Source organism: Coenobita brevimanus, chromosome 55, assembly GCF_032717465.1.
Source record: "Coenobita brevimanus isolate Jiangsu-jjx chromosome 55, ASM3271746v2, whole genome shotgun sequence".
In the NCBI taxonomy this organism is placed as follows: domain Eukaryota; kingdom Metazoa; phylum Arthropoda; class Malacostraca; order Decapoda; family Coenobitidae; genus Coenobita; species Coenobita brevimanus.
Window position 1 is genome coordinate 52,078,386 of NC_137008.1, and position 24,151 is coordinate 52,102,536.

Here is a 24,151-nt window from a genome sequence, read left to right on the forward strand (position 1 = left end):
AACTGGCAAATTTTAATTAATTTACTGAGGACTATTAGCTAAAGAGAATGTCAAAAAAGGCCACTTATAGTTATGGCTACCTGCATGTTATTCACTGCTCTGTTCATCAGCACATTTGTCTCTGAACATTTGCTACCTGCTTTTCAGAACAAATAGGCTGTCATAGCTGCACTGCATAATTCTCAGTAGTTTGTATAAATACTCTAGGTATGATGTCTTAAATAAATGTTCACTTAAACCATAAATAACTGTTCACTTAAACCATACGGGAAATTTTAATAACACTTCAATTAACAACCTGGAAAGTCTTAAGTAACAACTCACACCACAAAACTAAATCTCAAATAACAGTTCTTATACCACTCAGTATGTGTTATTTAACCCGTCACGTCCCGAGCTATTTCGCACCTCCGACACCCCTCAATCCCGAAGTATTTTCGGAAACATTTTTTTTGGCTAAAACCTCCGCTTTTGGTGAGAAACATCGAAAATTCATAGAGAAATCGCTCACCTGAGGTTTAAAATACTCGATCCAGGTAGCAGTATCTCCTTACCTGACTGGGTTTTCTAACAGGCTGGCACCAAAGAAAACGAGTTCTATGGGAGAGTAACTATTTCACACCACTCATAAAAGGTATTTATTTACTTATTTGGTACAAATATGTAGTACGAGAGTATATTGGTTTTCAAACAGTAATATAGGCATTATAAGCATTGTTTCACTCACTAACTCATCACCATACCTGACTTTTTTTTGCCACATTACCTGATCATCATTTCTGACTGTTTCTTCCTCTAATGCTATGTAAACTTTTTCCTCCACACTGTCATCGATTGGGGAATCACTCTGGCCCTGAATGTCTTTAATGGCCAGGTCACTGGTAACAGGTGAATTGCCGAGACAATGGCGTGCAGGGGGGGGGGGAAGGTTGTGGTGTAAGGCATTGTCCCTGCTTGGCATCTTGTAGAGGAATAGAGGAAGGTGTCCCGTGTATACGTACGAAAAATCACGCGCAAAAATTGAAAATTGTGCAAATTATGAACTTGCAATTGCGTGACGTACCAGTACGTCGTCGGGACTGGCAAATGCAAAATGTTGCAACGTATCCATACGTCGACGGGACATCTCGGGTTAACAGTTCCTGTAAGCCACTCACTCATTTTTAAATAAATGCTCACTTAAACCTCAAGAAAAGTAATACAAACATGAGCACTAACCACCTGGCCAAACCCAGTAGGTCCAAGGTCATGTCCTGGGTGGTACGAGAGATTTTTCACACACAGGGATCTGCATTAACCCTTTTGGTCCTTTATATTTTATTCTTGCTATCTTTAACAATTTTACTTGGCTGTGGAGGGACTTTTCAAACTGAAGAGGGTTGGATACAGCCTTAACCAGCCCCTTCACAATGAATGATGTTTCGTAAGTTGCATGAAATCATCCAGAGGTATGCTGCTAAAAAGGAAAATGCCATCACAGTACTGAAGAGATCAATTGACTAAATAACAGCTTTGGCTATAGAAGGTGTAGCTCATCCAGAACCTTCTTGACACCATGGGCTACTTGGTCCTTGTACCTGTGTAGGGCCAGCTCCTCTTTCAGTTTGGTGCAGCTATTCTTCTTACTTTCTTTACACTTTCTAGTGAAGTGGGCAACATAGCCACTGCTGGCTGGTACCACCTCCATACTGTTGTACAAGCGTTTCCCTGCCAATAAAAGACTCATAATTAACTATACTATTTTTACTCTAGCTTGGCTGCTGATGGGTCTGCTCGATCAAACAGATTGGGGCAGCTCAACAACAACAACTCTAAGTTGGCCTAAAACTGCCATCTATTAATACTGAGTATATACTAGGTTGTAAAAATAAATTATCACAAATGCAGTGCAAATCATAAAGAAGAGCTATGGAATGGATGTAAAGCTGTAGCATTATCTTTTTCTGCCACTGATCTACGTGAAATAAGCTGCAAAAGGACTAAAACCTGGACCAAGTTAGGATAAGAAAGAGTATACCTCACTTTTTCATGCAAGTATAAGCACTGCAAGTTATTGCATCCTTCCACAGCACTGACCTGCTGTACCCTCAAGAACCCCATGAGAGAAGACAACTCGTGTGGTGTCCATGTCATAGATCGCCTTGAAAGTGCCAGGAGTAGTGGCCATGTCCTTAGCAGGTCTGAGAGTGTGACGGAGCATCCACAGGTACTCCGGCAATGACGCAGCCTCTCCCTGTGGCTCAAAGTCATCGTAAAATATGTTCCACTGCAGCCTAAAGCCCAACTGTGAAGTTGCAGTCCTGAGGTACACAGGGGAGAGGAGCAAATATAAGGTGCACACCAAAAAATAATGTTACTCTCACCCTCCTTTTTATTCTGACCCATGATAAAGTAATCACACCAAAACATACTGCTACTCTTGCTGTGCTTTACACTACACAAGGGAGAACAGCTATCAAATGGCAAAATTAAACCACAGAACCTGTACATTGTCACACTTGCTGTGCTTTACATTACAAAAAGGGGAGAACAGTTATGATAAAATCGAACCAAAATATACTGTTACTCTCACTGTGCACTGTTCTTTTACCCATAGGAATGGACAACGGAGAAGAGAAAGAAGAAGAAGAAAAGTACAACAGGAACAAGACCAGGAAGGAGAAGAACAAGACTAGAAAGGAGGAGGGAAAAAAAGTGAAATTTGTAGCTTTCCTTAACACTATATGGGCCACTGAAATCTTGCAATGGACATTCCACAGGCAGAACAAAACTAATGTAACAGTCAGTCCCAGATTAACCCCTATGAGGTGTTAGGGCCAGAGGCTCGAGTACCACAGACCAGTACACTTAAGGGCAGACTACTCCATTTAGCAGCACTATAGTATCATTTATGAATATCAAAGGGACTACCACAATCCAGTCCAGACATACCCCGGTTTAACGACACAAATGATTAAGTAAAAACCCATCACTAGATGGGGTATCGTATCTCAGGGTAGATTTAACATGTAAAGTATACAGATGCATTCTTGAGTCTTGGATTTCCCTCAAACCAAGCCATAAACCCACACAAATGAGTCCAAAAACAAGTTTCTAGCTAACCTAAACCCCCTAAGAGCTTTAAAACAAGCTAAAATAGGCCTAAAAGCAGTTTATAACTCACCTAAACCTAAAAATAACATCCGAAAATCATCAAAAGTAAGTCTGGAAAAATCAGACTAAGTAACCTGTATTCCAAAATGACAGTGTTCACTCCACCTATGACAAAAGCACAATAATGTGTCTAAAAACAGTTTATAAATCAACCTAAACACAAAATTCAAGTCTAAAGTATGAAAAAAAAAAAAAATCGTTATACAGGGGTTTGGCCATCATTCAGCGGGGTAGGGTGGTATTTCTTTCCTCATCACTATGCTGGGGTATCTCATCTAGTGTTATCATAATCTCAGAGTCTGCCTACATAAATATAAATATATAGATATTATATATATATATATATATATATATATATATATATATATATATATATATATATATATATATGTACAGTACCCTCGCGTCCAACATGGTAATATTGTCATGCATGGGTCCCGTGTTGGACCAAAAACGTGTTGGACAAACAACAGAACTTATGGGGAAAAATGAATTATGTCAGCAACCCTAGGAAAAGACACCCTAAATACCTACCATATACCTTTACATATATCGGTACTACTGTAATTATAATAAATGGTACTGTGCTATGAATGATAACTAACCTTTTGGGATAGTGTTGGTGGGCTTGCTGGGAATGGAAGGTGGTATCCAAGGCCGTAGGTAGTCCTACTGGGTCCCTGGAGGATGGCTGCTGGCGTCACTAGCGGGTAATGGCTGCTGCTCCTCCTCAACCTCCCTCATAAATCCTTTAAAATCACACTCAGAATCACTATCTTCATCCACAGTCATGGAAGGTCCTGCTTCTGCCTGTCCTAGCACTCTGTAAGCCTTCACTGCTGCCAGGATCTTGTCTTGGTTTTTTATTATGGTCCTCACATTGGCTTCATTCATGTCGTAGGCCTTGGCAATGTCCACTTTTCTCTTCCCTTTCTTCTTCCTCTCGATGCTTTCTAGCTTGGTGGCCTGAGGGAGGTGCCACTGCTTCTTGGGATTCTCAGAAGGCTTCCTAGGCATCCTGAGCAGGGTAAAATGCAGTAACAAGGGCAGAAAATGCAGCAAGAAAAAAGCACCTTCTAATGCAAATTATGCGACTGAGTGGCTCTGTGGTGGGAGAAATTTAAACAAAACATCACGTGAGAGCAGAAGCGTTTTTAATTGGACAACATCACGATCACCTCACGATAGTGGGCGGGGAAGGCTACTTGATCAGAAGTTTTTATTGGCTGTCAGCATCACAGGAACGTCCAGTATGACCGTGTTGGATCAGGGGTGATCGTGCTAGAGGCGAACTCTGCGGATTTCGCCCACTTCTCAGAGCTCCGTCCGTGTTATGCTACTGCACCCATGTTACAGTAATTAAACCGAATTAAATCTTACTAATTATTGCTCCCCGTGCTAGACTAACGCGTGTTGGACGCGAGGGTACTGTATATATATATATATATATATACTGTATATATATACGGTATATATGTATATACAGTAATCCCTCCACTTTCCAATGTAACAGAGCCAAAAGCATGTCTGGAAAGTGGACCCTAGCCTCCTGGACTTGTACTTCCTACCCTGACTCAGAAAAACACCTATACAACTCCCTACTGGACATGCATAGCACCTATTTAAAACTCAAATCACACCAATAAGGGACATAAAAGACTAAAATAAATGCAAAAGAACCAGAGAATGAGGTTTTAGAGGTGAGTTTTTACAATATAAAACATTCTGGGTACTTACAAGTCCCTGGCTCCTGGACTGGCACTCAAGGACCCTAACCCAGCCTAAGTTTGAAAGCCACCTAAATAACTCCCTACTGGACATGCATAGCACATATTTAAACCTATTTAAGACCCTATTCACAACAATAATGGACATAAAGCATGAAATAAACGAAAAGGAACCAAAGAAAGAGGAATTAGAAGTGGCTGTACCTCAGCCAGGGTACTTACAGCACATCTGTGGCTGCCTTCTCTGGCTTTGGCAGTGGTGGAAATGCTCTTGAAGCACATACAGTAATCCAGTGTTGTGCAGCACTTACAATAATTCTTTGCACTGTGAGTTATAATTGTTTAACACTGCACATTGTTAATTGCACCACACCAGTTTCAACTGCCAGTTTCAACCACCAGTGTGCACTCCACGGTTAATCCTTTGCATTCTAAATTCTAATTTCTTAACACTGCACAAAACTGTAAATTCCTGTGTGGTCTAGTGGAGAAATATTGCAGTTTATTCACTGTTTATTCACAAAAAACGAGCACATATGGCTTCCATTACGATAAACATCTGCTCTCAATTGGAGTTAGGCTGTGACTGTTGATGACTGGGTAATAGAGTTGCCAGATCGCAATGGCCACATTACCAAACTCCTCAATTTTCATTACCAATTTTAACTTTTCTTTACCAAATTCGTAAAGCTAGCATTTATTCTTCACTAATTATATATACAAGTGGAAATTCATGTAATCACTCTTCTTATGATTAACAGCATGTTATTTTCACGCAATATAGACTAGCAGATCAATCAGAGAGAGCAAACAATCAACCATCTCCATCCTGTGTATCCTCGCACATGTGAAAAATCCGTTTGGTATAGCATTATTCTGATTCATTACCAAATGAATTTTTCATTACCAAATTGGCCCACATTTGGTAATGAAAAATACCAAATGGCAACCCTGACAGGGGAGGGAGAAGGGAGGAGGAAGGAAGGGGTGAAGGGTCCATGGTGTAACAGCTGTTCGGCGCTGCGCAGCAATTTCAATTTCCAGGTGGGAAAGAATTTGGATTTGGGGGGGATTTTTTTCTTTTTTTGGCCATTTTTGGGTTCCGAAGGTCCAGGCCCACAATGTCCGGTAAGTGGGGTGTCCGGAAAGTGGGCGTCCGGAAAGTACAGGGTTTACTGTATATATATATATATATATATATATATATATATAATATACATATATATATATATATATATATATATATATATACAGTATATATATATATATATATATATATATATATATATATACAGTATATATGATTCGCAAACCTCCAGGTATCATCTGTGAATACAAAAGGGCTTACTGGGTGAGATGGTCAAGGAAGTTTGCGATGTTGTGGTGCTTTGGAAAGATTGGCATCTCATCAGGGTCCAAGTGGGCAATGTAACGGTACTGGTGCATGTGACGCAACAGGCAGTCAGTGAAGTAGATGTTCTCTTGGGAAAACATCTTGGTACGCTCCACTTCCGTCCACAGCCTTTATGATACAGGACATTGATGACATGGAAAGAAAAGAAAATAATACCTCAGAATGTACACAAGTCTCACTGTCACATTACACTGGATGAAAAGAAAAAAAAGTATAAGTGAAAGAAGTGTAAATGAACTCATTCTAACTTGGACTGTACCATACACCTGGGACAAAAGTTCACCTATTTCACCTCTATTACTATCACTTCTCTGTGCTCAGCTTGCTGACTGAAAGGGGCTTTGTATGTTTCTCCACTGATCATTCTCTTTGAAATATCATGGAGAAAGGGAAATGACAAACAGCCCACATGTGAAGTATTGTATACACTGTGATTTCATGAGTGAACTTTTATCCCTTAGTGAACGAACATACCCTAAGTGTGAATTAGATGCAGTGGAACAGTTGGTGAATATTTGCCCCTAACTGTATCTGACTCACCTTCGCATGCTTGGTTCATTGATGTAAGGTGGGGGATACTGGTAGTCTGTGAGGTGAACAAACCCATCCTGCTGGTAGTACTGAAGAACTTTCGTCACATTGGGATGTACTCCACTGTCATAGAGAAACACCCGACCAAACCCCATGGCCCTAAGGAGTTCCAGCCACTCCACCATGCGCCAGGAGAAGTCCTGGCTGTAGTAGTAGAGGGCAGGTCCACACACTGCCGGCACCCACCCCTTCTTCAAACTGCATATGCAACAACAGGTTATTACAGTAAAACCTCCATAAGTCAGAACCCTTTTAGTCAGGATTACGCTTAAGTCAGCATGGCATATGATATTCATTAATAAGAGTAAACTACATTTTTCCAAAGAATCGTCATAAAAATCCCAGAAAGGACTCCCTAAGTTGTAAAATGTCAACTAATGGAAGCCCAATCTCAGCATGATGCACTAGGTTCATCATGTTTTAGCCTGTGAGGGCCTATCATCCACCTCCTGCAACTGCAATTATGGTTAGAAAATGTTGCACAGAAATGAGTACATTGCACAGATGCAATCATGTTTCCCCCACCTCTATATCCTATCAAAAGGTCCTCTTTATGCTTGGATTACAACCTCTGCAAACATGGTAAGTGATTTTTTTTCTGGTTAGTAGGAAGGCCTCACACTTTCCATGTAGGAATTTCAGTGAAGTCAGAATAACCTTAGCCCCTATTATTCAGACTTAAAGAGGTTTTACTGTAATGCTGTACAGCAACCACATGTTATAAGCTCCTTATTCTGACATTATATTGTGCAATTAAGTCCACATTATACAATACTACAGATAACTGTTTATTAAAGCTCCACTGCTACCTATATAGCTGAACTGCTAGTTCCCTACTGCTGTAGTATGGATTAAATGGACATTGTTAACACTTATAATATTCTGAAACATAACTTAAAATAAGGCCAGTCTGTAAAATAATACCTTATGACAGGGGGAAAAAAAAAAAAAAAAAGGAAGACAAATCCATATCCTATCTCAGGTGTACGAACTCCAAGGCTAGGCTACTGTTGAATCCATTATGATGCCCTCAATTTACCACTTGATTTAAACAACACATCCCAATCATGAGGAAAGTAATACCTTTACTGGCCTTTGTTAATGACAGTGACAAGTTACCTTTGTGGGTCCTTGGGTGCCTTGCCAGTGACATAGGCTGATGGTTCTCGCTCCCTCGCACCCTCCACCTGCAAAACAATTCAACTTAAGTCACATTTCTCCACACAACAAATACTGTACCATAAGTACTGTTAAATTGTAATCACTTCTAGGAGCAAAGGAAACAGCTCCTGAATTATGGTAGTACAGTTTAAATAACAATTCTGTAATTTTGTAATATTCTCTGACATGTCACTCATTAATGTCATATGAACTTACTCTGAACATTTATCATCAGTTACCAGACACATCAAAACTAATTTGTTTCCAGAGTTCAGGATCCTATCAATGGGCAGCCAGGCCATCATCAGGCAGCAATTAGACAGACTGTAAGGTCATTTCCCAGACCTGCTATCAGCAAGAAAATAAAATTCAAGATGTGTAATAAGACTTCTACAAGTGCTAAAAGTCACAGCTCAGAATTTGAGTGTGTACCCTACTGTGAACTAGTAATGAAAATTAATATTAAAATCATTAATTATAATGACTGGAGAGGTATACAGTATAAGAGAGGGGGGTGTGAGCTGGAGGGAGAGCAGGGAAATGGTAGGGGGCAAGGCGACATGAAGGCAATCTGTTTCTGGTCACCCTTTCCAGGATTAAGGTGTCTGAAAATAGATAGACAGATAAAACAGATAATTAAAATGAGGATTTACTGCATCCAAGAGTGATATTTCCTAGAAGGGCATTACCTTAAGGAGATTAGTGGCTGTGGAGCAGGGAGTGTCAACAAGGGAGATGGCTACAGGGGTGTCTACAGCATCAGGTGGCAGGGGGCATGTCAACATGTACGGCATCTGACGGTTGCTGTTCTTCCCTTGGTAGTCCATGTGAACTGGGTAACAGAGGCAAATTAACTGGCCATATATGGTGCATGTAGCACTGATTTCAGCACCTTCTATCCATGCATTGAGGGTAAAAGAAGCAAATCTGATGGCACAACACAGCACACATAATGCTGATTTTAATCCCTTCATCTACATATAATGTAATGGTTAAGACATACAAGGCAGCTGGCCACTTACGGTGAGTCTTCAAGCTAGGCCTATGAGAATTTGATGTATGCTTTTCCAATGTAAGCAGCTGATGCAAATGACAAACTTCTCCATTTACGTAGCATTGTCACCACAAATGGAAACTGATATAAGTGGATATAATTTGTGATAGTATTTGCTGCTTTAAACCTCTTTGATGTCATTGGCTGTCTGTTCTGCTTCTGTACAGCAGTGTATGTCCTTAGAAAGTACTTAAGTAGGCAAGTTGAGATCATGAATGAACAGGAAAATAGAAGTCAGCACAGATATAGTTAACACATCAGCCTTATAATGGGCTGATGGGGCCAACTTAAGTAACTCTCATGTACTTGGTATGCTTAGTTTGCATATTTGCTGAGTATCTCTCGGGTCTTCAATTTGATGGCCTGTATGTACTGGTTAAGAGAAGCAAATTAGTTGGTAATGTAAGTGTTGTGTTGAATTTAATTCCTTCAAACCATGTGTACTGGGTAAAAGATCCAATTTATTTGGTATGCATTGTGATAATTTTAGCCCCATAAATCTGACAATGTACAGTTACAGCTGTCATTCATTCAAATCTGTTTCTCTTAGTCTATTTTGCTAAAGATTTCTTTCATATTATCAGTGCCAAATACTGAAGAAAAATTCCTGTGCCACAGCACACAGCAATACATGTTATGAAAACCATCCTCCAATATGCACTAAAAAGAGAAGTCATAATTACCCATAGTATCAGCTATGTACACCAATATCCACCATGGAACAGAACATAAAATCATAATTAAAAATGATGGACTCAGTAACTCAGTTGGCTCTTACTAGGCAGCTGCTAAAGTTATTATTACATTAGACGAGTAAGCCATGAATACTCTGAAGCAAAGGCAGAAGATTTCCCTTCAACCAAAACTGCCAAGAGTATATTTACCCTGCAAAAGTGCTGATACATGATCCATTTAAACTTCATGCATTAAACATTATATCATTTTATACATAGAACAGTTTTTTTTCTTTAATGAAATTTTTGGCATTACAGTACTTATGGTTGTTATGCAGTAACTATCTGATGAGGGCAGGATATCTGATAGTACTTGAAATCTATACTCTATGCTCAAGTATAGTAATGTGGAGTGAAGTACAATAACAAATATTCACTATTTATATAGCAAATGTTCATCCATCCATCCATCATCTAATCCTACCGTACATTGCCCCATGAGGAGCGTAGAAGCCCGGGGCTAGGAAAGTTGGTCCTGGCATTTAAGATGAGAGTGACCAGCCTCACTCATCCCTGAGTGGCATTACGTGAGCAATCAACCCCAACCACCCCTTGGAAAGTTCATATTACATCTCTTGTAAAATCTGTTTTCAAGAGATTGGGTGTGCTAAGCTGACTCCGCTCTTTCTTTACCCCCTGCACAATTGTTGACTATATACAGGGGTTTTATCTGCCCCTGTGTGGAGTACAACTCTCATGTGTGGGGAGGCTCCCAACATACAGCTCCTCTCAATAGGGTGGAGTCAAAGGCTTTTCGTCTCATTAACTCTCCTCCTCTTACTGACTCCCTTCAACCTCTGTCTCTTCACTGCACTGTTGTATCTTTATCTCTTTTCTATCGCTACTTTAATGGTCACTGCTCCTCTGAACTGTCTGCTTGCATTCCTCCACCTCTACGACGGGCGCGTAGCCCCCGTCTGGCAGCAAACTCTCATCCCTTTTCTGTCCAACCCTCTAATGCAAGAGTTAACCGTTACTCCCAGTCTTTCATTTATGCAACAGGTCAACTCTGGAACTGTCTCCCTCTGTCTGTATTTCCTGCTGCCTATGATCTCCAGTCTTTCAAACGCAGCGTGTCCAGCCATCTCAAAATGATCGGATCTTGAATTTGGCTCTCTATTTTATTTTGTTTTTCACTTGGAGGGAACTGTTACTACGGGCTCATGGCCTTTGGTTTCTTCTTCCTCGCATTAAAAAAAAAAAAAAAAAAAAAAAAAAAAAAAAAAAACACCAGGAGCCAAAATTTTGTTATGTGGTTACCACCCAGCGTAGTAAATGGTTTCCTGGTGTACTGGAAACCATTTGGCTTGTCACTCAGTGTAGAGTCACCCAAAGGTTGAAGGAAGAGGAAAGAATGAAGGAAAGAAAAACACAAGAGGGAGTGTAAAGTAACCCGCAGGCAGAAGAAAGAGGAAAGAATGAAGGAAAGAAAGACAGAAGAGGATAGATGGAAAGAAGGATGGAGGAGAGGAAAGGGCAGACACCCGAGAGCAGCACCACATCAAGTGAGTGGATGGTAAGCATCCCCACCTACCACAATAGCAAATGTTAATATACAGAATTAATCTTGGAGCAGACTGGGGTTGTTAACTTCCCATGCATATCACAAAAGGTTAATATCCCCAATACATTATCAGAAGTGCTGACAAGTCATACTGGCAATCACTGACTATGGTAGGCACAACAGTTAAAGTGCAATGTGGCAACTAGCTTAATAACTAGCCACCAAATCATAATTCTTGTGCTGGAAACTAAGACACATGCATACTGAGTCCAAGTCCAAACTAAGATTCTCATACTTACAAATAATGTACAATTAACTTTGCAGTATACACTAAACATCAACAGCAGCACTGCCAGGCCTAGTATGGGGGTTCCTTAAAAGGAATCATAGCATCATGTGATGTGAGTTAATGGACTGGCACACAATGAAAGCATAAGAATGGTGGAAGTTGTCCAGTCTCTCTGTTTACTGTTCATTCGCTCATTTCTTTTTAAAGGCTCCAACATGCTTGCATGCATTGGCCTTGGTCACCTAATGGCAGCTTTCCATGCTGCTCGATCTCTGGCAGCTTCCCTGATCACTCCCTTATCCCTGAGGTCACACACAATCACCTCCTCTCAGGTCTTTTCAGTCTACCTCTCACAGCCCTACCCCAAACAATAAAATTTCTCATTTTCTGCACCAAATTATCCTACCCCATCCTCTCGACATGCCCAAACCATCTCAATCTACCTCTCCTCATCACAACCCCAATACTCCAGTCCCATCCTACCCCTCAACTCTTCCATCGTAAACCTGGCCCCCTCCTGGCCTACACACTCAAGGATGCACTGCACATCCACATAATCACTGTCATTTCTGTACACTTCAGCCTGCAAATATCCTCTTCCTTTACTGCCCACTTCTCCCTACCATACAGCATTACACTCCTAACACATGCTGCATACAAAGATCCTTTAGCATGGACGGAGAGCTCTCTCAATGTCAGGAAAGGCAACAGCTCCCTGAACTTCTTCCAACCAACTCTCGCTCTAACCACAAAGCTAGCTCCAGCCCCACCTCTGGCACATAACATGTCTCCCAAGTAACAAAACACTTCCACACACTCAAGAGGCTCACCAGCAAGTTCAATTCTTTCACACTTGACAATCTCCAAATGCTCTCCCCAACACACAGCACAAAAGAAATCAGCATTATCTCACAGTTTACCTTTAATACCACTACATCTATTATGCACCCCTACCTTTAATACCACTTCATCTATTATGCACACCCTTATCACAGACACAGCACAAGATGGAATTACTTCCCACGCTCTTGTGGCAAATCACACATGGCCACTCTCCCTCTCCTTTCACTGTACCGCCAACAGCACTAGATACCATCACTTTTGTTTTAATTGCATTTACTCTTACGCCCTTGTGTCCCATGCCATCTCTCCACATCATAAATCTTTCCTCTGTCTCTCTTTCATTCTCTGCAATCAACACCAAAGCATCATCACAAAACATCTCCCATGGGAGTCCATATCTGAAGTCACGTAAGAGGGCTTCCAGTACCATGATAAACCACGAGGGACTCAAGACTGACTCCTGGTGCACACCAACATTCATGGAAAACACATCACTCAGATCTCCATTTGCCCTTACCTGGATACAAGCACCCACACACATGGCCATAACCACTCTAATCAGCCATTCCTTGATCCCAAGCTTTCTCATTGCCCACCTCACCACCTCTATAGGGACTCTGTCAAAGGCCTTCTCCAAATCAACAAAAACAAAGTCCCTTTTCTTTCCTATTTATTTTTCCTGAAGCTGTCGAACAATGAATATGGCATCAGTGGTCTCTTTGCCTGGCATAAACCCAAACTGCATCTCATCAGTATTCACTCCTTCTCTAACCATACCTTCTAGAACTCTTTCCATTACCATCATTATCCATTACCTCCATTACTTTCATTATTTCTGTTTGCTGTTGGATCTCTAATATCTCCACCCTCATCATAAGCAACCACCTCCATCACCACCACTAGACTTACAACAAACATTACCACCTTTGCCACACAAAATTAGCCTACCACATATACCATTACTAGACATCACAGTACCACCTCCACCACAACCAGTCACCATTACCACCACTACCAGACACCATTACCACTGCTAGCAAATGTTAATATACACCATTACCACCACTACCAGACACCATTACCACTGCTAGCAAATGTTAATATACACCATTACCACCACTACCAGACACCATTACCACTGCTAGCCTACCAAACACCATTACCACCACTACCAGACACCATTATTACTGCCACTATCACTGCCACTACTACAAGCTACCATTACCAACTAACTGATACCACTACTGGTAGTACCATACACCAATACCTGTACCACCATTACAACCCACCATTACCACAACTACTAGACACCATTACCACCATTACCATGCACCATTACCACCACTACCATAAAACACCACTACCACACACTATTACCACCACTACAACACACCAATACCAATAGTACCACACACACCATCATTACCATCACTATAAGCCACCTTAACCACCACAACCATACATTATCATTGTCACTTCCATACACAATTACCAACTCTACCAGACATCATTACCACCACTACCACCATCAGCAGTACAGTACTTACCAGCCTGTGATACTGAGGTGATGATGGGTGGGGTGTGGGTGGAGTACCATATCTGACACAGAGGTCGGCCTGGATTCATGTCCCTGCTTACACTCAACACTCGCAGGCACGGTAACCCACCTGAAATAGCGTCGAGTTTAGTGTGCAAAGGAAAGGTTGATACTAAGTGACTTGGCAACATCTATCTATCTATCTATTGCCAGACGCCTCAATCCCGTTTGGGGTGGCCACAAACAAATCGCCTCCAAGTCGCCCTGTCCCCTGCCATTTCACTGCCCTGCTCCCAACTCACACCCCCCTCTCTCATATACCTCTCCACCCCATCCCTCCATCTCATCCTCGGCCTCCCCCTCCCTCTTCCCCCTTCCACCTCACTCACATACACTCTCTTCGTCAGTCTTTCACCCTCCATCCTCTCCACATGGCCAAACCACCTCAGTGTGTTCCTCATAACGCTTCCTATCACATCCACATCCACACCACAACGCTCCTTTATATCCTCATTCGTCAGCCTGTCTCTCCACGTGACTCCACAGGCTCCTCTTAAATAACTCATTTCCACTGCTCTCACTCTTGACTTGTGTCCTTCCAACAATGTCCAAGCTTCACTTCCGTACGTTAGAGTTGGTATCACAATACTGTCATGTAGTAACTTTTTCACTTCCATGCTCACTTCCCTGTTACTTATCACTGCTTTCAAAGAACCAGCAACCTTTCTTCCCTGCTGTACCCTTTCAAGCACTTCACCCTCCAAACTTCCATCCTTACTCATCACACTACCCAAGTACTTAAACGTACTCACATTTTCCAATTCCTCACCATCCAACCTCACTGTACATTCACTGACTTCACCTCTCTCAAAGACCATCACTTTACTCTTCCCTACATTCACCTTTAGATTCCATTTCTTACACACTCTCTCAAACTCATCCACCAAGCCTTGAAGCTCCCTTTCGTCTTCACTCAACAACACAGTATCATCTGCAAACAACAGTACAGGGAGTTTCCAAACACTATCCTCTCTCACCAGGGCCACTCCAACATCCACTACCCTACCTTGTACCTCTTTTATTACCCCATCCACGTACAGATTGAACAACCATGGAAACATGACACATCCCTGTTTCAAACCAACTTTCAAAGAGAAAAATTCACTTAGTTCACCATCCACACGCACTGCAGCCTTTGCACCATCGTACATTCTCCTCACAGCATTCAACAACTTCCCATCTACTCCATATATTCTTAACACTTTCCACAATCCTTGTCTCTCCACCCTGTCATACGCTTTCTCCAAATCCATGAAAGCCGCATACAACTTCTTTCCCTTCCCTAGAAACTTTTCCACTAAAGATCTAAGAATGAATATCTGTTCTACACAACCTCTTCCCTTCCTAAAGCCTCCCTGTTCTTCTCCAACTAATTTCTCTGTTCTTTCTCTAACTCTGTCTATAAGTATCCTACCATACACTTTTCCTATTATACTAAGAAGACAAATGCCCCTATGATTACCACACACTTCTTTTTCCCCTTTTCCTTTGTACAAGGGAATAATTATACCTGAATTCCAATCCTCCGGGACTCTACCTTCCTCCCAGGCCAATCTGCACATCTTCCACATCCATTCTACTACTATCTCTCCCCCATGCTTCAGCATTTCACCACACACTCCATCAATTCCTGGGGCTTTCCCCGATTTAACTTTCTTCATTGCTTCCACAACTTCTATCCTACTGATTTCTTCCTGTCTTCTCACCTCCCTCCTCCTCTCTGCCATTCCCCAGCCACTTATATTCGCATTACTTCCATCCTGTATGTTCAACAATTCCTTAAAGTGTTCTCTCCATCTGCTCACTTTTTCTCCCTTCTCCACTAGTAATCTACCATTTTTATCTTTCACTCCCCTGCTAACTTCACTTCCACCCTGTCTTACTCTTTTCACTTCTCTCCAGAGCATTTTCTTACAGTCCCTCCACTTTACACTCAAATTCCTTCCAAATTCCTCATCCACTCTCTTCTTACTCTCTCTTTCTTTCCACATATAACTCCCTCTTCCGCCTCTCAACTTCTTCCACGCCCCTATTTCTCATCCATTCATTGTATGCTTCCTTCTTTTGTGCCACAGCCTGTTTCACCTCTTCAGTCCACCACGCTGTTCCTTGCACCCCCCTCCGTCTTCTCTTCCTTCCACACACCACATCACATGCTGTACATATTTCTTCTGTAAATATCTTACACACACCTTCCACGTCTCCCATCTGCTCCAATTCATATTTGCCCAATCGTTCCTCCACTTCTCTCTTATACTCAGCCTTTTTCTCATCCTCTTGTAACCTTTCCACTCTCCTTGCAACTACTCCTTCCTCTCGTCTTTCCCTTCTTCTATTCCTCCATCTTACTTGCATTGTAATTCTGGCCACCACCAAGTAGTGGTCAGAAAGTCCACTGCCCCAACCTCTATACACTCTTGCATCCTTTACACATCTTTGCATCCTTTCATCCACACACACATAATCAATCATTGCCTTCCTTTCATTCAGTTCACCACCCACCCTTCTCATCACTTGCCATGTATACCTGTGGATCATCTTATGCCTGAAGAGGGTATTGGCTATCACCAACCCCCTCCCAGCACAAATGTCCACTAACGCACTCCCATTCTCATCTATCTCAGCAGGCACACCCCACTCACCAACTATTCCATCCACCTTCACATTTCCAACTTTACCATTCATATCACCAATCAAAAAACTCTCTCATTCCTTCCAAACTTTTCCATGCACACTTCCACATTTGTCCAGAACTCTTCTCTCACTCTTCTAGCACGATCTTGCGTTGGCGCATACACACACACAATCGCCCACATTTGTATTCCAACTTTCAACTTTACCCACACAATCTTTGACCCAACTGACCCATACTGTCTTATGCTCCTCTTCCATCTTTTACTCACAACTATACATACTCCTTCCTTTGCCCTCTCATTCTCACCTACTCCTGCACATATCCCCCATCCATACTCCCATTCTCTCACACTTTCTCCTCTCCATTTTGTTTCAGTTATTCCACACACATCCACTTTCGCACCCTCAAGCACCTGGACAATCTCTCTCTCTTTCACCTCATCATTTGCCCCTCTTACACTCCATGTACTCATTACCAAGTCCTTCGTCCGGTCCTGGGTCGTCATCGTTTGGTCAGTCCTTGTCCGAGGCTTCTTGTTTGTTTTTTTAGTTAATTGTTTTCCGGGGAGGGGCACTAACCCTCCGCCAACCCTTTTAGTCGCCTTTTACGACAAGCAGGGATACTGGGGGAGTATTCTTGAAAACCCCCCTACCCCCCTGGGGGTAGGGGGGTTTTCAAGAATACTCCCCCAATATCCCCCAGTATCCCTGCTTGGCAACATACGCTGGTTAACAGTACTGTACATGATTTGGCTAAAGAATAAGTTGATTAATACCGAACAACTTTGCAACAGAAGAGGTTGTTGATATTGCATGCTTTGGCCAAAAAAGAGGTTGTTAATACTACATGACATTGAAAAAATATATATATATATATATATATATCAATGTTGCATAACTCTGTAACTGAAAAGAATGTTACTACCACAAAACTGGCAACAAAAGACTGATTAATACAGCACAACTCTGCAGTGGAACAGGTTATTAATGGTGCATGATCTGGCAACAGAAGAGGTTGTTATTACTGCATGACTTGGTAATGGAGGAGTTTACTTCACATAGAGGAGGAGGATACTGCATGACTTTGAAATGGAGGGGCTCACTTTGCAAAGAGGTGGATATTCCATGATTCAGCAAAGGATGAGGCTGTTAATACTGCATGGGCTGGCAATGAAAGGGGTTTGGTTTACACAAAGGGAAGTTGATATTTATGACCCAGCAATGGATGTGGTGGATTTTCAAGGTCTGTTCAAGGGAGAGACCATCTTACAAACAGGCATGGCATTCCATCCCTAATACCATGGTAGGGGTTCAGGCTGCTTAGAAGAGGTTAATAATGCATGACCTGGCAAGGGATGTGGCATATTTTCCATACATGGCATATCCAGTGGCAGTCCCTCTCCTCCACCACAATGCATGAGGTTTAGCTATTTTGCATGGGAGTTCATAGAAGAGGTTGATAATTCATGACTTGGAAATCAAAGAGGGTGGTTGATACTGCACGACCTGGAAATCAAAGATGGTTGATACTGCATGACTGAGAAATCAAAGAGATTGATATTAGATGACTTGGAAATCAAAGAGGGTGGTTGATACTGCATGGCTTGGAAATCAAAGATCATGACTGATATTGCATGACCTGGCATTGAGAAGGTTTGATTTTGTATCTATACATGCACAAGATCTGCACATGAAGTAAACACTGCATGATGGGTAAAATATTATCATATTAAAATAAATTGCATGGTACAGCCACAAAAGAGTCTGATGCTGAAGAGGGTCATCTTCATGCAGTGATAATGAGTAAACAGTGGCTCTGCTGACCACCATCACTTTCAACTACTATTACTACCACTACTACTACTACTAATAATAATAATAATCCATCCATCCACCCATCAGCCAATCCTACATTGCCCCATGGGAAGCATAGGAGCCCAGGGCTATGCAGTTGGTCCTGACATTTAAGATAAGTGAAATAATAATATAATAATTTTAATAATAATATAATAATAATAATAATAATAATAATAATGCATTTCATTCATCATACAAACCTGTGTTGCCTCATGAGGAATGTAGGAGCCTGGGGCTAGGCAAGCTGGTCCTGGCAAAGATGACAGTGACCAGCCTCACTCATCCCTGAGTGGCATTACGTTAACAATAAACCCCAACCACACCTTTTATATAAACCTGGATAGGCTCAATCCGACTGGAGTGCCTTTATTACCCACTAAACCATCAGGGGCCACAATTTGGTTATACAGTTACCACCCAGCATAGTAAATGGTGTTCTGGTGTACAGGAAACCATTTGGCTTGCCACTCGGTGAAGTCACCCACAGGCAGAAGGAAGAGGCAAGAATGAAGAAAAGACAGAAGAGGAAGGAAGGGGAAATGAAAAGAAGAGTGGGCAGTCACCCGACAGCAGCATTACATGAATAAGCACCCCCACCTACCGCAATAATAATAATAATAATAATAATAACAATAAAAACAGCAGTAGTAGTAGTGGTAGTGGTAGTCGTAGTACACCACATACCTTTGTTAGGATCGTAAATGGCCGAGTAGAGCAGCAGCTTTTCGTCATGGTCTATTGCCAATTCCTGCCAATGTCGGTTCTTCCATTCAATACTGGAGAAAAAAATAAGTAGTGAGTCATTATCATCAAAATAAACATCTTCAACAGCATCAAATTTATCATCATCATCAAGAGCATAATAATCATCATCACCATTTTTGTTGTTATTCCCGCACGCAATACCTACAGTACATGCTATTCTAATAAGGATGGGGGAGAGGGAGATACCCTATATTTTTCATAGGAGACGTTAGCTACAGCCTTCAGTAACACCTTCACAAGCTGTTTTTATTTATTCTCTCTCTCTCTCTCTCTCTTAATACCGCTATACAGTTAATTATGCTTGGGGGTTAATGTTTTGAAATTCTCTCTCTCTCTCTATCTATCTATCTAAATCCGTACAGTATAATCTGATGGCCTGGTGAGTACAATGACCAGTGGGACCTGGCTTATACACACACACACACACACACACACACACACACACACAATTTATCTATCGCATCCCACAAACAAATAGCAAGAGAGACCGGAGAGGGAGCTGGAAGTGTGTCAGTGAGGTTTTTGCCATCATTCACTGATCCCAGACGACCCGGTGATATGGCGGGATGAAGTCCTCATCGCAGGCTATGGCAAGTGTTGCTATGCTTATACTTCTACACTACTCCACTGCTACTTTTCTCTCCCATACAGATGATATCTTGTGTTTTTCTTAACATTTTATAGTATATACTAATTATACTATATCTTCTAAATGTATATTACTACACCTCTATTTGCTGAAGGGGTGTGTGGCAAGACCCACCAACTCTTTTTGCTGTACATGTACTCTGTATACCTTTACAACAATAAACATTTCAATATCAATATTACCTGAGTGGCGTGGGAACGAGTTTACAGGCCTTCTCCTTGGTGGCGTTGTACAGAAACTGGGCGGGGAAGTTCGGATGGTGCCTGGCCAAATCTTGTTCGGTCGTCATATGGAGCCAGGGAAGCACGGTCTCAAAATGCTTCCTGGCCACCTTCCCATCCTTCAGCTCGACCAAGTCACACGAACAGGTGCTGAAGGTGCGCTGGGACGAATTCTGTCTATCTGCTTCCTCGTTCCCGCCGTTGTCCTCGGAAGGAAGCGGCCTGGGATTCAGCAGCTGGGGGATGACGCTGACGGAGCCCCGTTGGGAGGAGAGAAGGACGAGGCAAGCACAACCCATCAGAGCCACCAAGCCTAGGGCGTTCCGCGGTACACTGTGCAAAAGTGGAATAATGGTTGGAATTTAATTATGACCATTAGTAAAGAGCGAAAATAACTAAATAATAATAATAATAATAATAATAATAATGGTGTTCCGAGGTAGTGTGGAAATGAAGAATTAGTTCCGCGATACAGCATATAAATGGGGAATTATTACAGTCACTGCTCCAGCTCGTTAATTGCTAAACTGCAGAGATAAATTTTGATAATTTCTAAACTGCACAAAACACAATAACTGTTGAAATACGCAATGAAACTTACCATATAATAAAATGCACGGAAACTTAAGAGAATTGCTGATCTTCACAGTGATTGCTAAAATGCACAACTTCATAAAATGCAGAAAATATTGCCCTTTGAATAGCTGCGATATATTAACTTTTTCAGATCGAGAACGTTCTTTTTCCTGGCTAACGCCAGAAATCATCACCATCATCACCAGCGCAGCCACCACCACCACCACTGCCACTACCACCATCCTGCAACACGCATATAAAATCGAGTCCACACGTGCCCTCGAATATGTGTTGACAACTAGTTACACCCCCCCCCCAGCCCAATCACAACATGGCTTTAGGCCACTACACTCCACAAACTCTTCTTACAGAGAGACTTTTTGATTGCATGAATACAGAGAGACTTTTTGATTGCATGAATTCAACTAGGCCACCACACAGAACACTCCTAATCACACTAGACATTAGCAAAGCTTTTAATGCCATCCCTCGCCACAACCTCACAAACAAAATATTCAACACGAACATGCACAATAACACAAAAAGATGGTTGGCAAACTACTTAGCAGACAGATGTGCACATGTAACATTTGCCGGTCAGTCTTCAAACATCAGAAACTTCACAAATGGCGTCCCCCAAGGATCTGTTTTGTCCCCTACACTCTTTAACCTATACATGCACGACATACCCACACCCCACACACCACAGACACACATAGCTTCCTATGCAGATGATATAACTGTTACATGTACACACCAAAACGCAAACACAGCTGCATAAATCCTCCAACTTTACCTCAACACATTACACGAATAGTTCACCACAAACAGGCTCAAAATAGCCCCAGCCAAATCTACAGTGACCCTTCTCGCAAACTGGACAGCAGAACACAGTCACATTCCACATCTCACCATAAACAACACTCCTACCACACACACACACACACACACACACACACACACACACACACAATCCTTGGTGTAACATACAATACATCAATGTCTTTTAAACAACACATCACAAATATTAAAAATAAAATAACACCAAGACTTAATGCCTTGAGGTCACTTGCCCATACAACATTTGGACACAACAAAGAAACCACCGCTGCAGGATACAAACAATATATACGTTCAGTGGTGAATTATGCAAGCCCTGTTTGGGCTCCTAACCTCGCTAAAACACACTACAACACTCTACAGACCATACAGAACAAGGCCCTAAAAATAATCACAGGCTGCACAGCTACTACACCCACAGACCACCTACATCAAGAACCAAAGTCCTCAATGTCAAGGATCACCTGGACATGAGAGGCACCCAAATTCTAGCTGTAGCCTCCACAAACCCACAACATCCACTACACTACATGGCAACACATCCACACACATCAAGGAAATCAGAACAGCACCCAGCACACGATATCTTACACAAATACTGTCATCTCTCCCCCCTCGCCCGCCTCAGACCAGATTCCAGAAGCATATCCATACTCAAATCACTCGCCTCTCCATTCAGTCACTTAAAGACAACACACAGCTGCATGCACGGCCTCCTGATATCCACCCTCCTGAATCCTATCTCCCTCGTGAGGACAGGGTCCACCTGGCCAGGCTGAGATGTGGGCATCATCCAGCTCTCCTAAGTTACCAGAAGAGGCTGGATGACACCGTCGCTGATGCCTGTCCAGGATGTAACACAGCACCCCATACTATTAAGCACATTGTGGAAGACTGCATTGCACACAATCACCTACGCCAACAACACAACATACACTCCTTGAGAGCTTTGTGGGAAAGCCCGGTCTCGTCCATGGCCTTCCTTAGGGACTCGGGGCTGTTCGGCCAGACTGCCTAGGGAACAACTACTACTACTACTACTACTACAGAGTTGGCAACATGTTTGGATACATGTACAAGTATGCAGCAGTATTTGGAGAGATGTATGCAAACATATTTCAGTGCAGCTTCGAGCATGCCGGTAGCAGAGGTGATGAGAGAAGTGTGTCCATAAGATGCAACTGAGACTTTATAATGATGTTGCCAAACATTGTCTGAACGCCGCTGTTCCGAGCATGTTTGCAGCTTGTTCGTTGTTATTTACATGTTGCCAGTACTTTTATAGCACACATGTGGACGAGCCCGATCATTAACAGAGACTCGTATAGCTCACTTAGATGAATAAAGTCATCTGGCTGGTAATAACAGTTAAATCTAGACTCTCGTAAAGAAGCGGTTAAGTGGGATTAAACTTTATGACACTGAGGTCTGACTTAAAAGACGAGCTACAAGAGAGAGAGAGAGAGAGAGAGAGAGAGAGAGAGAGAGCGAACGTTGGTCTAATGCCAAAACACAGACATACATGTTATTAAAACACATACTGGCCTTCTTAACAACTCTCTCTCTCTCTCTCACACACACACACACACACACACACACACAGACATGTTATTAAAACACATACTGGCCTTCTTAATAGCCTCTCTCTCTCTCTCTCTCTCTCTCTCTCTCTCTCTCTCTCTCTCTCTCTCTCTCTCTCTCTCTCGTAACTCATGAATTTGCTCGTTAATATGAGTCCAGATGATAGTTACGACTGGCAACTGATCGTAAATTCTGAATCCAAATATTACTTGCGACAAAACTGATCGTAAGTTTGTGAATCCAACACTTACCTTAGTTACTACTGGGAAATGACCGTAACTGTGAATTCAAATACAAGTTTTGACATAATTAACCGTAACTGTGAATCCAAATGTTACGATAGACCTAATCGTAACCATGAATCCAAATTTTAACTTACGACAGGGTATTAATCGCAAGTGTGAATCAAAATCGTTTTTACAACGTCTTACCTTAAGTATGTGCTGACCGCCATAGTGCTTCACACTCCAAGGCTGAAATAAATAAATAAACAATAAATAAATAAATAAATCGTCTGGTCCACACGCTCTGGCAGAACATGTAGAACAATACTATGGCTCTACATCCTTTCAACAACACTTGTTCGTGATTAACATCTGATACTAGTGTTAATATTGTTACAACTCAGCCCTCAAGATGGAGAGACGGCAATTTTAGGCCAGATCAAAATCAGTCGAGTATAATTTTATTTTCGTTGTATAAACCGAAAAAAAAAAAAATCAGATGGGAGATAGAGTAAATATAATAGTAAACATATTTTCATTACCAACAGGTTTAAATCAAGCAAAAATAAAATAAAATAATAATCCTTACTACTTTTAAACCCTTTTTTAGCCACAGCAAAAAAAAAAAAAAAAAAAAACAGGATGGAGAAAAAATAAGAAAAATGTAGTCTTTCTATTTACACCAGTTCATGGAAAAAATCGCCAGGCGATATCTAAAATATAAAAGAATTACTAGT

The 24,151-nt window shown here is 41.7% G+C and overlaps 1 protein-coding gene across 1 annotated transcript; it reads right to left on the bottom strand.

The window, feature by feature from the left end:
* Positions 1–1,355: 1,355 nt before the first annotated feature.
* Positions 1,356–23,644, bottom strand: LOC145401322 (uncharacterized). Its single transcript, XM_080273647.1, has 10 exons — positions 23,622–23,644; positions 20,155–20,526; positions 19,243–19,334; positions 14,018–14,137; positions 8,736–8,878; positions 8,005–8,072; positions 6,835–7,083; positions 6,229–6,402; positions 2,077–2,300; positions 1,356–1,707 (listed from the first exon to the last, which is right to left on the bottom strand). The coding sequence occupies exons 1-10, from the start codon at positions 23,642–23,644 to the stop codon at positions 1,517–1,519; spliced, it is 1,656 nt and encodes a 551-aa protein (XP_080129773.1). The 3' UTR covers positions 1,356–1,516.
* Between the last annotated feature and the right edge of the window lie 507 nt (positions 23,645–24,151).